Source organism: Canis lupus, chromosome 26 (genome assembly GCF_048164855.1).
Source record: "Canis lupus baileyi chromosome 26, mCanLup2.hap1, whole genome shotgun sequence".
Classification (NCBI taxonomy): domain Eukaryota; kingdom Metazoa; phylum Chordata; class Mammalia; order Carnivora; family Canidae; genus Canis; species Canis lupus.
The window spans coordinates 39,154,528-39,172,424 of record NC_132863.1 but is presented as its reverse complement, the minus strand read 5'-3'; the positions used below and the strand labels follow the sequence as shown (position 1 = coordinate 39,172,424).

Here is a 17,897-nt window from a genome sequence, read left to right as displayed (position 1 = left end):
GAATAACTACATTTTAAATGCTATCTTCCTATATGATAATCATATGCTCACAGTTGCAGGCAATGTATATACAACTTGGTATTTATCTTTTAAAAATCAAAAGGAGGCCAGGATGTCGTTATAACTTGGCAATTTTCTTCCTACTCATTTTATTTATTTATTTATTTATTTATTTATTTATTTATTTATTTACCTATTCATTTTATATAATGAGTGCTCGGTAAATATCTGTTGGGTGACTTTTCATATATTTGCAAACAAGAAAGTAGCCTTTATACAAGTCTATCTTTATTTGTAAAAAATAATATACAACTAAAGCTAATTTGATTTTTAAAATCAAAGTTCATTTAGTGATAATGTACATTTTATAATAAAATTGTAGTAAAATACTGACATTTGATAGTTTAAACAAAGTATCATTCATGTAAAAATCATGTTGTCGCATGTAAAATTTAATTAGAAAATTCATAGTTCACAAAAGTACATATATTTTGTTGATAGCTCATGAGAACATTATCTTAAATTTACTCAAGATACAGAACAAAATTCACAGTTAGGCTTGACATTTAGTACTATAAAATTTTATGCTTAATCCTCTGTTAATAAGGTACACTTGAAAGAACTGATTCAGGCTACCAACGAACTGACATTTTACTGCATAACCAAGATCTATTGGTTTTACAATATGTCTAGCAATCAATTATTTCACCAATAATTTAAATGAGAAATCTAGTTTTAAACACCATTGACATATACCCTTAGCAGGATAATTAAAATAAAAAGCACTAGCAGCTTTGATTTACATTTTCATGAAGACATATAAGACAAATCTGTACTTTATAGTTAAAATTTGTACAAAAAGTCAAGCCCTGAAGTATTTTTCCAAGAGAAAAGTTCTGATGTTAAAACTCTGTTTAAAAAAAGAGAGAGAAAGAGAGAGAGGTAGTGTGTGAAAGGATTTTTACTTAAAAGGTTGAACCCCTGCACCGCTCATAATATAAATGAAATTTAACCTACATGTTAACATTTTGCCATTCAAGAGTCAAATTTCTAGAACTCACAGGTTATGGCTGGAATGCCGTCAAAAAATAGTGGTATACAAGTGGAAGAGTTTGGTGAATTCAACAAAAAAAAGTACATTGCGTTACATAGTGTTGTGCAGTTAATAGTTTAGTGATAATCTGTTTAGTGGTAACATGAGCAAAATACATGGAGTATTCGGAGTCAAGTGACCTTCCTTCAGTCCAAGACTTCTTCATGTATCTTTACCATAGAGAGAAAATATCCTTCAAAACGGAGTCGCTTAATTCTTCATTGTTTCCATAGCACGCAACTGTTACAAAGGTACCCATTCTAGCCCTACCATAAAATTAATTAATAAATAACTCTGAGAGAAATAGCCATAAGCCCCAGGGAACTTATGGACCTCACACTATTCTTGGTTTCTATATACAGGCATACTGCAGTGCTTGTGCACGTTGTACAATGGAATCAGGTGAGGAATGGAAGTTAGCAGCCTTACCCTTCACTTGTTCTAAGTGGATGCGTTGGAAAGTAATAAATAGCCTCATAAAATTAATAGCAATAAACTCTACCTGCCTGAGGTGAATACTCTATATTTTTTTCCATAAAGTGTAGACAGTGTTCCTAGAAATCCCATGAAGGAAAAACCAAATATCTCATATAAAAAAAGTGCACAAGTTTGTCCTGTGTGTAAAAATCTCTTAAGTTGGGTGCATTTTTTTAAATCCAAAATGATTCATACTACTTGAATATATTAAAAGTGTATGAAAGCACACCAACAAAACACGCATAAACAACAAAAGGAATGATTTCCAATGAGATAGGAATGAGGATGAGATTAAGGAGTCTCATGTGCTACCACCGTTGAATGGAACTGCCTTTTACCATGTTAAGTTACATGCATATGGAATGAGCATGTAAATATGAAACTTACAGGATGAATATGATTTGAACTTGAACAACTGTTACAGTTTCTTAATTCAGGAACATGGCTTCAATGTTTTATAACATAGGAGGTAACTCCCAAAAATAGGCAATTGGTTTGATTTCTTAGATACTAGAAGAAAAAAACATTTGAAAAAATTACTTGTAACAATTAGCAACAAAGGAACAGACATTAGAAAATCAACATAAAATACAGGGAACATAGAAGCTGAGGTCCCCAAGATACCAAAGGACAGAATCAGATTTCTTCACATTAGAATTTAAAAAAATATACTTAAAGAAAAAGCTAACTGGGCTCTGCACAGCAGGTTAAATATGCAACCACTTCGAATGGAAATGATCTGGTCCTCTCCTAGTTCTGAAAATGTGCTCTAACATCCAGTTCTCTATAGACAAAATAGCAAAAAGCATATAATTTCATTAGCAAAGGCCCCTTTCTGACTTAAACTCACCTCTGACAAACTGAAGTTTATATTAACAATTATCAAACTACTATTTTAATAACATTTTAAGCTTGCAATATTATTTTTCTCATGCCTACTCCAGGTCACTGGTTCAGAGGTATATATGCTTTAAACTAGCCAAATTTACAAGTCCCTATGGTGTCCTCACTCCGAAGACATTCAGACAAAGGTTTCATAGTGTTATAATTGTTCCATCTTCTTCTAAGAGTTTTTGATCCGGAGCACGTGTTTCTGTGTTTGTGCCACTTGCTATGGGGGCTAAGCTCACTTCATTGGAAGGAATAAAACCATTCTGTCCAGACTCAAAACTGAGTTCTATTTGTGTTAATGATTCGAAGCTCTCGGTATTAGGAACAGCTTTAGGAATCTGCTGGGGCACTCCGTTATCTTCAATAATAATGTCATCTTCATCACTGTCTTCATCCTCTGGCTCAAAGCTTGGTTCTACCTGCTGGGGATAGCCCAGGAGACTGTTATCCGTGGACTGGCCAGAGCTGCCGGAAGTCCGACTGTTCCGAACAACATTATTCCTCTGGTTTGCTGGTCTCACTGTTATGATGAGGTTGCGGCTGTTTGCGATCATCATGTCTGTTACTTGATCAAGACTCTTCCCTGAAACTTCTATGCCGTTAACTTCTAAAACTTCATCATTAACAGCTAATAGTCCTGTGCTTTGGGCTAGGCCTCCTGGGACAAGTCTGGATATAAAGATCCCTGGGACCTTCTCTAAGCCATGCGGTGTGACCCTGACACTGGAGCCATCCCGGATGTAGAATCCTAAAGGTTTCTCAGTGCCGTATTTGTAAAGACGAACCCTACGATGTGTTTCTGGGAGAATATCCACGTCTATGATAGAAGACACAGGTCTGAAGTCTTGGGGCATACTAATGACTATATGTGGCTTTTTTCTGTGGTTGTCAGGACGTAATACATTGGTCAAAACATTTTTCTTCTTTATTAGTGTGTCTGTACCAAAGGCACTGTAGTCTGCTTCTTCTGTTTAAAAATAAAATAAAATAAAATTACAGAAATGCTGTAAAAACACCCATTTAACCACAGTTGAATCTATATAGAAGGGATAACTCACATGTGTTGGTACATAAACAATTTAAATATTAGCTTGTTTTTAATCATCAAAATATAGTGCAGTAGTTAGATTTGCTGAACTAACACACAACCACTAGGGGGCCCTCTCAAGCACACGTCATAAAATCCCAAATGCTGAATTTGATAAACCTCAAGGATGATTAAATAAAATTGAGGGGAAAATGAAATTCTGATAAGCCTTACGAACGCATTCTGAAACATCATTTCAAATGAGTTACTTAAAATGTATTTTCCCTTCATTTGTTTTTTAAGAAACTCCAGGCTGGCTGTCTATCTCTTATTCAATGATCTAAAATGGGACACTTATGATTCCCAAGGTAAATCAAGAGAACGAACCTACACCACAGGCTAGCTGGGCAGATAATGTAATTAAATGAAACAGTATGCAATGTAATTAGATGAATGTATATCTAGAACTTAGGAATTTTGGTTTTCTGCAAATAAATGTTCTCCCTCAATTTTCTGGGGGGAGTTCTTCATTTTCATTTCCTTACTTTGGAAAACTTTTTTCTTTACTGTGTGAAAAACAATGAAATGCAAAGGAATCTGTCTCGGCAGTAGTGGCGGCAGCGCAGACAACACAGAGTGGGAGGACTGGCAAACTGGAGCGCCCTGGCCTCCTGGAATGGCACAGTGGCCCCTTGCTCCTGGCAGTCTTTCTTCGTCTATAGCAATCTGTGTGGCCAAATCCAATTTGCCACGGAGCCTTGTTTTTTAAGTGAAAATTTTCTCATTTTTAAATGCTGACACCCAATTAAATAACAACAAAACCCAGTTTGAGTCAAATAACATCTGTGAGTTGAATTCATTCTTCCAGCCAGCAGTCTATAATCTCTGATGTAAACTAAGGGAAAACTGGGCATCTAAACCCAGATACACATTCTTAAATCACACTGCTGCAGGAAAAGACCTACAAACAAAACACCTCATCAGAGAATGAGAGGTAGAAAAGGAAATGAAATCATCAGGCATAAAACTTGAAATTATGTTTCAAATATAACAAAGAAGAAACTTAAAAGTCAGAATCTTCAAGGGTAAAAATATATTTCATAAGAACAAAGGAGACAAAAGCCCCCTCCCACAAGGAGCTAATTCAAAACCCTAGTCTCAGCTACTGCTCCAGACAACAGTACTCTCAAACTGAACTGTGGTTGGACAGGGTTCAGTTTACATGCTTTCCCTTGACTCTCACACTCTATTGACAATTATAATCATCTTTCCTCTCTAAACCAGGAAATTAAGGGTACAAAATAATGATTAAGAGTACAAAATACAGAGAAAAGACTGGATCTTAATTTTCTTGGTGGGCCAATACCTTCCTTACCCATGTACAAACGAGTATTAAGTGTCAGGTGTGTGACTGAGTATGGAGAACCTTGGTATTTTTTCAGTGCTTCTTTAACATTCTTCAAAATGTTGCAGAGAAACATACAAGACTAAGGGTACCTTAATTTTTGGCATTTTTCCCTTCTGGGGATAACTGTCTTCATTTATAAAGTATGTACACTGTGTTCTCAGAGACAAATTTATTTATAATTCGGCTTTGGAAATTAACCCACTGACAGGAGAATCTTTTTGGCAACATTTAACCAAGAGCCTATCAATGGTAGTCTTCTACTTAATGTATTTTCTCAAAAGTATATGTTTTCATTTTAAAACAATTAAGAAAACTCACATAATATTTATAAGGAAAATTCGAGACCATACACACTGAGAACAAAATTAAGTTGCCTGCATGGGAAACCCGATGAAAAAAAAGAGAAAACCACCCCAAATCTGCATAATTTGGCATCGCATCCAGACTGTTTGAATGCTCTCTGCTAAATTCTCAAAAGCAATATGCCCCAGTACAAAGGCACCTTTGTTCTCCCATCTAGCTAATCAGTTTCCAGCCACTGGGAAAAGAAATATTTTGGCAGAAAGCCAGGGTGCAGTGTTAAAGTGTAAAGGTGACTGTCCACAGGGAACCAGGAGTTCACTTTCTACCTGAGTCTGTGTATCAAAGCACTAAGCTGAGAATAAGATGGAAAGTTTGCAAACCGGGTTCACAGCAACCTCCCTGCTGTAAAAACCCAGGCTTATGCAACAGAACATGATACAGGCTTATACAGCAATCCCTCCCTCATCCCAAGCCTGTCCCTCAGCCACAATCTCGGCTGACTACAATCAACAAGGATCCACTTGGAATGCCTCTGAGTAGCCAAACTGCATGTTTCACTTCCTTACATGCAGAAAGCACAGTCCTGTGCTTTACTTATAGAGGGACCTTGTGGGTACTCCCTCTAGACCTCTTACTCTTTAAACAGTTAATTCCGAAAAGCCTGGTTATCTCATTCCTTAACTCCCAGAGTTCCAAGTCACAGATTCAGAGCAGGGGGGTCAGGGTCTAGTAGTGGTAGGCACAGATACACAAAATAAAAGCCTACAGTGTTAAAGCAAACATGGGGTGGGGGGAGCGGAGAGAAAAAACCAAAACCCAAACCCTCAAATAAACCCCATCATCATCCGTGTACAGTAACAAAACAGTAACAGTTCATGGTAGGGTCATCAAGAAAGTTCAAGATTATGACCCATTTGAAGTTCAGTGAGAAGACAGGGAAGAATGAAGTAATTTTTGTAATTCTTCTATTCCAAGGTTGACAACCTTCTCCCCTGAAGAGCTGTATGTAAGTACTTTAGGTACTACAGGTCATACAGTTGCTGCTCCAAGACCAGCCATAGCCAATACATAAAGGAATGAGCATGGCTATGTTCCAAGAAAACTTTATTTACAAAAACAACCAGCAAGCCTTGTTTGCCAACCCTTGTTCTAATCCAAAATGGTTAAATGAACTAGATCTGGCAACTTTTAATGGATTAAACATCACCTAAAGCAATATTCAAACTAAGCAAATCCCTCCCCTTCCTAATATAAGAATAACCAATCACTAAACATTTCAGAATCATTGCAATGAGGCCAAGCTTTGTGTTCTACGCTGCAGATTCAGCAAACAAAAGAGTTAAGGTGGGTGCTTGCTTTCATGGTGCTTACTTACAGTGACAAGAGGAGATGGCAATTAGCAACTGCAAACAAGTTATTACAAAAGGAGCCAAGAGCAGTGGGGTAGGAGCCTAACCTGGCTTGCCAGGTGAGGCAAGGCTTCTTCTTCTTCTTCTTCTTTTTTTTTTTTTTTAACAATTTTATTTATTTATTCATGAGACAGAGAGAGAGAGAGGCAGACACAGGCAGAGGGAGAAGCAGGCTCCATGCAGGGAGCCGACGTGGGACTCGATCCCGGGACTCCATGATCACGCCCTGAGCCACCCAGGAATCCCTGAGGCAAGGCTTCTCCAGGGAATTGACGTTTGTGCTGAGATCGGAAAAGAAGCCAGTAGCTAATCAGGTAGAGAGAAGGAAGAATGTTCTAGGCAGAGGATCTAACAAATATAGAGAAGGGCAGGATGAAGTAGGCGAAGAAATCCAATAGGGAGAAGGAGGGGAGGGAGGAGGAGGAGCCAAGAGCCCAGCCAGAGGCCAAGCAGACAAGCCCCCACCCCCCCAGGGATTATGGATTTCAGCCTAAGGGCAATGGGAAGATAGGGGATTACTGCTGTCATTTTGGATGGTGCCTGGCCTGGAGCAGAGGCAGTGCTGATGGGGAAACAAATCCCCAAAATAATTAGAACCATTGTAATAGGCTTGGTGACAGACTGAACAACAGGTATGTGTCATAGGTGACACCCAGGTTTCTGTCGTGAGCAACTAGTATCATATACTCTTCTTAATACAGCTTACAATTAAGATGCATATCTCTTAGAGCATTTCTAAATCAAACTGAATTCATTAAAAAGTAACCTGAAAGTACACCTACAAACTAATGTCCACTGCACAGTTCTCAGAGAGGGCTAAGTGCCTGCCCGGGTGTCTGGGCCACCAAGCCATGTCTTAAGCGTGACAATACATAAAGCAAGTAAGGCCTTTCTAGTGTCCCCAACTCTTGAATAAATCCAAGGTGTAAATGCGTTTGTCTGAGGTCATACAAACACAGGTGCTAGCACAGCAAGAAGTTGTGGTGTGGAAATCCTGATCAGATCAGGTGAGGAGTCTGTGCTCATCCAGACCCCAGACCTGGTTGCCCATCATGACTTAAACTCCAACAGGGGATGGGGGGTGGCAAAAGATCTGGGAATCCTCTTTGTGAACATAACTCTTCAGATAGCAGGGGTTTTGTTTTCTTTTGTTTCTGCTTCCACGTTAATAGCCCTAGAGTAGGGAGTTTTTCTTTTAAAATAAACTTTTAGGGGAATCTGGGTGGCTCAGAGGTTGAGCATCTGCCTTTGGTTCATGTCATGATCCCAGGGTCCTGGGATCGAGTCCTGCATCCGGCTCCCCACAGGGAGCCTGCTTCTCCCTCTGCCTGTATCTGTCTCCCTCTGTGTGTCTCATGAATAAATAGATGAAATCTTCAAAAATAAATAAATAAATAAATAAATATATAAATATTTAAATAAATAAATAATTTTTTATGGAACATAAAACCTTTCAAGATATGCAATGATACAATCTTTGAATTCACACTATATAGTTTATGCATTCAACTCTGAGCTTTCACTTCAAAGAAACTTCTAGTAGATGCATCAGATTTTAAAAGATCACAATCTTTAAAATTTAAATTTTAAGATTAAAAAAATTTAAAATCTAAGCTTTAAAAAATGGTTTTAAAGCTTGCTTCTTAAAAAATCACTTGGTGTCATACAACTGCTGCCCTGTTGATTCCTAAACTGGAGCCAACAAGCCAAGAAAACAGAAAACGTATTGTAATGAAGTAGTAAAATATCACTATACTTAATGTTATGCTTTATATTAATTTCCTGAATTTAATGTCCATTAAAGTTTACCTAAAATCAGCTTTCTGCTCAAGCATCTGTTGTTTTGTTTTTTAAGATTTATTTATTTATTCATGACAGAGAGAGAGAGAGGTAGAGACACAGGCAGAGAGAAGCAATGCAGGGAGCCGGATGTGGGACTCGATCCCTGGACCCAGGACCATGCCCTGAGCCAAAGGCAGACAGACGCTCAACCGCTGAGCCACCCAGGTGTCCCAGCATCTGGTGAGCTTTAAAAAGAAAAAAAGTATCACTGTGAATCACAGGGTGCCATGTAAATCTGTAAGACAGACAATAAACGAGATAACTCATATATATGAGGTAATTCCAGGTCTGATAAAGATTGCAGGGTCAGGGGGCTTTGGCTAGGGTGGTCCAAAGAGACCCCTCCGAGAAAGTTATTTGTGGTAAGATCTGAAGAACGAGGAGGAAGCCACAGAGAAGCAAGGAGAAAAGCAAGCACAAACGCAGAGGGACAGCAACAACCTTTCCCAGTTTGAGAAAGCAAGCCAGCCAGCCCGGTCAGCTACAATGAGGGAGTGGGGGAATGGAGAAGGATGACGTTGTGAAGTCCAAAGCAGGAAGGGTTTATTCTGGATGCTGTGGGAAGCAGCTGGGGGTAGGGGGATGGGCATTAAACAGGAATAACTTGACCAGCTTACTTTTATGCTTTCCTTAAGTCATACTTGTATTACATTTATATTCTTAAAAATAAAAATGCTGTTGAATGCACTGCCTATTTCTAAATAAAACTTTTTTTTTTTTAAGAGGGAAGGGAGGGGGAGAGGGAGAGAGAATCCTAAGCAGGCTCTCCACACCCAGTGCAAAGCTGAACCAGGCTCAACGTCACAACCCTGAATCATGACCTGAGCCAAAACCAAGAATCAGACACTTAACCCAATGAGCCACTCAGGCGCCCCCTTCTAAATCAAATTCTAAGGGCTGTTTACTATTGTACATTTATTTCTAGGACATAGAAAACTTCTTCTGTTCACATGTAAATGTATCTAAAATGCAAACAGAAGAACATAATCATCCTTAACAGATGTGAGGATTAATCCCACAATCATTAAGTGTTACAACACCAGTAATAGAAACATATAGGGGGATAATACAACTCCTGTCATCTAACAGAAAGGATGATCCAACAAAATTTTGTCAGATGGCAGTAGTTTAAAAATAGTCACTCCACATTTGAATACACCTTCCAAACAGCAGTGAAGTTTTTAATGAAAGTTATTGCTAACAAGAATGGCCTACTTATCAATAGTTATTGACATTATTCTCCTTGAAATGACAAGTTTCACTTGAATGCTTTATCTTCTCTTCTCTACTGATGGTGTCTCCAACAGTCTATACACAGTCTATCGCTGGTCTTCATCTCTGCGAGGCCTTATCTCCTGAGAATTTCAACTATCACTTTTCCACAGATTTTCAGTCTTCCCTGACTGGGCCTCTAGATTTTTTTTTTAAATACAGATTTTATTTACTTATTTGACAGAGAAAGAGAGAGAGAGAGAGAGAACACAAGCAGGGGTCTGGCAGGCAGAGGCTGAAGTGGGCTTCCTGCTGAGCAGGGAGCCCGATGTGGGGCTGGATCCTGGGACCCTAGGGAATCATGACCTGAGCCTAAGGCAGCTGCTTAACCCACTGGGCCACCAAGGCACCTCAAGGGGCTCTAGATTTTGATCCAAGTTTCCTGTCTACCATTTCCAGATGTGGAGTGGTTAAAACTCACCAGCCTAAATATCCTAAAACCAAACCCATTTTCTTTCCAAGTTAATCTCCCTCTTCCAAATTGTTTGTTTATGGCACCATCCCAGCCATAAGACCCAGACCCAGAAAGCTGTGGGACTCCTCTACAACTCCCTGCCCTCCAGTGGGGAGCACAGTGGAAAGCACAGTGACTCTCAAATGATCAGATAAGCCCTCTTTATCTGACACTCCTACTTCGTCACTTGCCTCCTCCACTGGGGCAGCTTCTGAGCTATCCCTTCACCACCAGCTCCTTGCTCTCTCCTCTTAAGACCACTGCTCACTCCAACTCAACCACCAAAAAACAAATCAATCTCCCTAGATTAACACTCTAATTGTACCACGCCACTGATAAGTATCTATGAAATCCACCTCAGGGGTCTCTGGGAAAATTAATTTGTGTTTCTAAGTACTTTGTAAAGAGTCAAGTGATATGGACATGTTACTGTTAGAGGTTTATTTTGTTGGTGGACTTTAGTTCCTCCAAACCCAGAAACACAAGCTACATAATCAGTGGAATTTCAAAGCCCTGGGAGTGGTCCAAGACTTATCAACTGATTGGAAATAAAGTTTCACCTTCAAGGTTAATTCCTACCCATTCTCTCCAACTGCTCTCTGGGTTGGTTTATAAACATGTTAAGGCTTTCATTATCCCACCAATACTGAGCTTGCTGCTGTCACGCGGGCTTTCTAAACCTCTTTGTTTACCAAAGAAAAAAGAAATAAATGGCACACATCAGGCCTAGGTAGGGGCAGGCAGATACAGACACAGAGAAGGCCACAAAGTTAAAAAAAAAAAAAAAAGTTATAAAACTCAAAATACTTTTGAAAATGCTTGTCATACAGAATGGTTATTTCAAATGGTCTTTTGCAAGATTAGTATCAGCATTTAAATTCCTCCAAAATAATGACTTGCTATCTAATTTTCCAGATAATTAACCAACTTTATTTGTGACAGGTTATCTATCAAGTGGCAAATACAGCACTTGAAAGTTGGCTGCCACCAAAAAACTGGAATCTTTCTCTGATTTCAAAGTCATAGTCTATCTTTCTGGAATGGACAAAATTCTATTCAACAAAGTAGAGGATTCAATGCATATCCTATCAATGAGGAAAATAAAGTACTTTTATTTCTAAAATAATTTTTTTACCCAGTGGTACTTACCCTTTTTTTGTATAAAAATCCTAAGCAGTGGATTGGCCGTTGAAACAGCTTTGTGATAATTATCATCATTATTTATAGGTAGTAAGTCTCCATGGATGTCTGCATAGCCTACTAAAACGTCAACATTGGGTATCTTATGAACATGTTGCAGTAATCCATAAAACTCCTCAAATTTTCCAGGTTTTGATCTTTCCAGTGAAAACCGACGAAATTCAGCTCCAAACTACAAATACAATAAACATAGTAATTAACAAAGCAAAGCAAGAGTAACAGGACCCAATCTGAAAATGCATTCCATAGGCAAATTAACAGCCATACCATTTACCTTAATAAAAAAGATAGTTGCAGTGACACAGTCTATTATCAGAAATCTCATTATCTGGAGATAAAACAGCATAAGAGAGATACAGGAATGTGCCTTCTAACTGCTATGTCTCTGAAGGGCATTCCCTTCAAGAGATGCAGGCTCTACTCAATCCCTGGGGTACTCGGGCCTCACTGGGGACTGTCCTGCAATAGTGACTCAGCTCAAACCCTGTCTGGAGCCCAGATCCTGACAGCAGTCGTCTTCCCACTCAGGCCATGGGGTAAAAACGCTGTGACCAAATCTTTATTTTGGCTATTAGCAAAAAGCACCTAAATTTCTTCCTCTATAAAAGGGATTATGATTTCATAGGAAGTGGCAAAAATTAATAGCAACATATAAAAAAGGGACTTTGAACTTCTTGGCATTAATAAGGTATGATACACACGGGAGGTATATCATATAAGAAATAGGTCTAGAGATAAGGAGCATTTTCCATATGAGAACGCCGGAAAAAAGAAGCTTCATTAATACATAAAATATATACCCTACAACCATCCAATTAACGCAAGAAGTGTTTATGTGCTTGGCATAGTGTCTGAGCCCTACAGATGGAAAGGCTCAGGCCAGCAGCAGGAGCTCACTCATGAGTGCATAAAGAGGACAAAGACATCAGAGAGGTATTAAGGGACCAGAGAAACACCTCTATCATGCCCAATTCTGATTCTTACTCTAGAATCACACCTCTGCTCTCCAAACGCCAGCTTATAAAGTGGCTGTTATTCAGCACTCAGGACTGGCTTCATCTGGTCCCTGATAAACAGGATCTATGACTTACTATGGGCCCAGCGTGGCATTTCCTCCATGTGGAAACCTAGGTAAGGTTAATCAGCCTTCCTCTAAAAGTGTCCCAGTCACAAAAGTTTAGAAAATGCTACAAACCTATAATCACACTCTTAGGAATCACTGTGGAAACTAAATATTAAAGATTCAGTTTGGTCCTACAGTTAGTTTTTTTTTTTTTTAATTTTAAACAAATGTTTGCCAAATGTGTTCAACCACTGAAATCATTTTTCCTCTAAATACCTACTATTAACAAGAAATACTAATGTATCCTAATGTAATGTAGTACTAACACAGCCTTAAGCATCATGCAGAGAAAGTCCCCGTCAGGATAATTTGAGCAGGTTACAAATGTGTTAATTCATCTTCACTAGGACCTATGACATAGCTGGAGTCACTGTATCTGTTACACTGAAGAAGTTCATCAGTACTAATACTACTCATTAGTATTAAATTAAAACCTCGCTAAAACCTCTTACTTCTAATAAATAAAAGTTTCCAAAACACATTCCTGAAAATAAACATCAACATTTGTCAAGAACACAAGGTGACTCATACCTAAAACTCTCAAAAAGTTTAGTCACACCTTCATGTTTCAAAGTAAATAAAAACTCGGCAACACCCTTCATATCAGAGCTAGTCTTATGATGTTATCAAAAGTCACAGTTTCTCCTCCATGTTCTTTATTCTGGTATCACAATGCAAAGCTCCTAGTGCTTTCTGATTCATGCCAGGGTTTATCACTTCTCCAGGTACGTGAATGAAAGTTAACATCTAACAATTGAACATCGCAGGGCTCCAGCGTCTTTGTTAAAGCTTTTGGGTGAAAATCCTTTGCTCAACATGTATTTCTCTTCCTTATAGGTTATGATAAAAACAATGAAAAACTGTATGGCTTCATAGCAGATGTGCCCTTTTGCAAATGTTAGCAGAAAACAAAACCAAACAAGAGAAACTGTTATGCTTCTTGCAGAGAAACAATAGGATTAAGAGAACGTTTTACTACATGAAGAAAAATACTAAGACAGACATAAAATTAAGACCGAGTCAACAACTTTTCACTACATGAACCATTTATAACTCTTTAGGCCAATCTAGTTTGTCCTGGCCACCCAGGATGTGGCCTTCTCCCAGCATCTGTTGGTACATTCGAGAAATGCAAAGTTAATTTTAATGCTGTTTGCCCATGAATAATAAGTAGAAAATGTACGGCCCAAAGACTGTTCCAAGGTTACTGAGGGATATCACCTTCATTATTAAGAACTTCCCCAGCTCTGCTCAGATGATACAGTTGACACTGTTTTCTATGCAGAAGAAAAAGAGATCTTGAAATGTGGATCTGCACGTTACCTGGCTGTGGTTACAACTTCCCGACAATCAGTTTTGAAAAAAGCTGTGATATCACCAAGGCAGGGACAAAGAGAAATATTGTTTCAAACATCTGTCTAAATACTTTTTAAATGATAAAGATGACAAGTGTTTCATTTAATCCACTAAAAATAAATGTCTCAACAATATCTATTTAAAACAGTGTCACAGATGCTAAAAACAGTACCTAATATTGTGTCTATTCAGCAAGATCTAGAACAAGAGGAACCACACCTCATTTGGTGCAGGTCCTCAGAATGCCTCGATTCTATTTAAGAGACATGGTTCACTACGAGTGCAGCATGGCAGCTCAAATATACAACGTGTAGTACAGATGTAAGTGTGGGAAAGATTCACAGGTCAGTTGAGAGAAGAGAAAGGGCAGAAAGCCTGAAATTCCAGTCCCAAAAGTGCTCCAGGTTTCTAGTCCAGGAGATAAATTACCATTTGATTGTATTTATCGGTGCACCTAGACTCTCTACTCATTTTTTTCCTACGATAAAAAGTTCAAGACTTGTTACCAAGATTAGGACCACAAACTGAATTTTAAGATTATGCAATATCAAAAGTGTTTTTCTTTTCTTAACCTCAACCCCCACAGACGCAAACTAGATTTATGGCAGAAATGCCTGAGAAAGTTCAACCAGTGGGCACAGAACCACTACCGCTGCTATACCGCTCGAGGAAAAATCCTGTATATTTGGAGTCATCTTAACCCTTAGCTCAAGCCATGTCCCTTCAATTTGCTCTGGTGATTCTGTGCAGGGCACAGGAAAGAAAAAACACAGTCCTTAAATTGCTATAATTACATTTCTATTCTTATTAAGCAGAACGGTTTCTGTGAACCCACTTGCCTATCCTGCTCCAGAGGTCACAAATAACATTTTCAAACGATGTTTAAAATGAATGTAGATACTCTTGATGTGAAGATCTCAGTTCCCAGCAACTCACAGAACTTTGCTTATCAGCTCTAGATAAAACCATTCCACCCCCAGGCTCCGGGGAGCTTTTCTTACTCCACTTCACTCAAAACCACTCCCTGATTTTGGATTTGCCCTCTGTAGTCTTACACTCAATGGTGTTTCGTTATTTTTGAAGCTGATCTGCTCGTACTGTTCTCCCATTCTTGTGTCTTGGTTTTGTTAACTGTTTTTAATGTTCTCAAAAACACGTTTGTTCTACAGAGTCTAGAAGTTATCTGTAAAAAGCCTTCCAGGTTTTGTCATAAAAGCAGAGCCTGGCGAAGTCATAACCTTTCTGACCCCTCCGTTTTCTCAAGAGAATCAAACTAGATTATCTGAGCTCCTTTGGCTCTTCAACTCACAAAATGCTTGCTGAAAATGCTGCTGTGGTTGCCGATCACCTTCAAATTCCAGCTCGAAACCCCCTTTGGAAAGCATTCTCTAACTAATCCCTACAGACTCCCCTGCTCGGGGAGCCTTGCAATTTAGGAATTCAGTGGATATGGACGGAATTTTCAGCAGGCTGGCATACCGTCGGTCAGGAAGGAAAACACTTGATGTGAAAAGGCAGCACGATGGAATGAAGAGAGCATCCAGCCTCAAACTGTAAAGGGCTACTCAAACGAAAGGTGATAGTGTTAATTCTTATAAATAGGACGCATACCAAAGGGAGTGCTGGAAAAATCCCTAGCAGGAAGCAAAGCCAACTTTCAAAGGGCTCTTCAGGGCCCTGGGCTCGCCGTCTCACCGCTCGATGCACCCCTGGACCACGGGAAGGGGTAACATTTTGTGACCGCGCGTGTTTCCAATACCTGCTACTCACAGGCCGGGAGCTACAACGTCCCCAAGCCTTCGCCCACACTGCGCTCAGACGCCTGCCATCCCCGCCCCGGGCTGAGACCCCAGGAGGGCAAGGGCTCCGCGGGCCTTCCCACCTGGGCCGGGAGCAAACGCAAGGCCCCACCCTCGCCCGCTTCTCGGCGAGTGCACCGGGCAGCCCCGCACGCCCCGCGGCCGCAGCCAGCGGGCAGCCCCGGCCCCCCGCCCCCGCCCCCGCCGGCCCCGGGCCCGCGCACCTTGCTCTTCACCTCCATGGTGCCCAGGCAGCCGCTGCCCGCCCCGTGCCGGTGGCTGCGGTTCATGCTGAGGCCGGGCCCCGCGGCGGCCTCCTGCGGCCGGGCCGCCCCTCGGGAGCGCGGGGAGTCGCGGCCGGCGGGACGGGGCCGGGGCCGGGGACGCGGCTGCGGCCCGGGCGCCTCCGCACCGGCACCTGCAGAGCGGCGGCCGCGACTCGGCTTCTGGGCGCGGAGCTCCGCTCGGCCGGCTGCTCGCGGCGGCACCGAGGGTCCGACTGGCTGCGCGGCGGGCGGGGACGCGACTCCCTCCCTCCGGGCCTCGGCGGCGGCCGCGACGGCGGAGGGGGCGGAGCACAGGCGACGGGCGCCGCGAGCTCGCTCCCGGCCGCCTCCCCCGCCGGCCCGCGCGCGCGCACCCGAGCCCGGGAGGGAGCCGCGGCGCGCGCGCGCTCACCTGCAGCCTCGGCAGAAGCCTCGGCGGCTCGCGCTCCGCCCACACCCAATAGGAAGCGCGCACCTGCGCCCGCGCCGCCAGCCAATCGAAACCCGCCTCGCGAGCGTGTGGGCGGGCCGCCTCCGCGAAAATCCCGCCTACCGCCTCGCGATTGGTCCCGCGCTGCGAGGGAGGGGCGGGATCACCTGAAGCCTTGGGCCCCCCCTCCCCGGACCTAGCAGGAGAGCTGGAAGGCGCATGCGCGGGCTCTGGTGTTTCCGCCTCGGGAAGGCCGGCCGGAAGCGCGAGCGCACCTGGAGAGGCGCTGGGGCGGGGGCGTTTTGCGCAAGCGCAGGCGCAGGCGCGCGCCCGAGGGCCGGGTCGGGCGAGGGCGCGCCGGGCTGGGGGTGGGACCGCGCTGCCCCGCGGGGCCCCGGGGCGCGGAGGTGCCGCTGGCTTCGCGCCCGCCCCCGCCGCAGTCCGCTTTGGGGGCTGCAGTTGCAGAGGCTCCCCTCCACCGCCCGGCTGGGTGCTTCGGGAGTCCGTCTGCAACTCTGGCTACGGAATAAAAGTTCTCCCGCCTCTGCAACAGTTACTGGGGGAGAGCATCGGGGCTCCGCGGGCTCGGTTTCGTCCGCGGGTCCCAGGGGGTCGAGAGGGCGCCGCGAGGGAGGGGAAGTGGGCGGAGGCCCAGGGTGCATGGCCGCGCGCAGGACTTCGGATCGGCCTCCCAGGGCTTGCGTTAGGCTCTGCTCGCGAAGTCTTCTCCCTCCTCCAGCCGTTTCTTCGCCGTTTGCTGTTTCCACCAACGGCAGCCTCTGGACAATGTTCTTTTCTCCGTGGGGCGATAGAACTCCGTCCTTGATAAAAGACAACCCTCTGTTTTAAATGCCCCAGAGCGCGGTTCCTTCTCGCAGGGAGGCTGTTTAAAACAGTACTGGCCGCGCCAGGGAAGTGAGGAGGAGACCCTCCAGTGCCCCCCCACCCCCCCCCCTCTGCAGAGGGGCCGGCCTGACCTGGGGGTGGGGGCGGTTCATTCCACCGCAGTCCTGGGGCCTTGCGCTCATCTGCCTACTTCAAACCCCTCCTGACTCCTCGTACATCCTTCCCAGCATGTGGGTGACAAGCTTCCGTTTTTTCATGTTCTTGGACTCCTCTGCCTCTGCCCTAGAATGAAAGCGCCGAGGAGTCAGGACCACATCATCTCGCTGTTGAGCAGGTGGCATAGTACCTGACTCTGGGCAGGTACTCGGATAATGGCTTTGCTGGGCGCTGGTGCCCAGGGAGTGTGGTTTTTCCGTGCTAACTTTGCCCCACCTGGGCTCAAAGGTGAGAAGCCCATCTTTCCCCCTGGAGCTTTTCAATTCACCAAGTGTTTATGGGGGAATTTCAGGTCTTTCCTGGCCATTTTGAGTGGAAGTACAGATGAAAAGGATTCCATCTCGGGCAGCCTGGGTGGCTCAGCGGTTTAAGCACCTGCCTTTGGCCCATGGCATGATCCTGGAGTCCCAGGATCGAGTCCCACGTCAGACTCCCTGCATGGAGCCTGCTTCTCCCTCTGCCTGTGTCTCTGCCTCTATCATGAA

At 42.9% G+C, this 17,897-nt stretch overlaps 1 protein-coding gene across 1 annotated transcript; it reads right to left on the bottom strand.

Annotated features, from left to right (window-relative positions):
- Positions 1-266: 266 nt before the first annotated feature.
- On the bottom strand, positions 267-16,065 carry PARD6B (par-6 family cell polarity regulator beta). Its single transcript, XM_072801429.1, has 3 exons — positions 15,879-16,065; positions 11,326-11,548; positions 267-3,428 (listed from the first exon to the last, which is right to left on the bottom strand). Exons 1-3 carry the CDS (start codon positions 15,942-15,944, stop codon positions 2,605-2,607), a joined length of 1,113 nt encoding a protein of 370 aa, XP_072657530.1. The 5' UTR covers positions 15,945-16,065; the 3' UTR covers positions 267-2,604.
- Between the last annotated feature and the right edge of the window lie 1,832 nt (positions 16,066-17,897).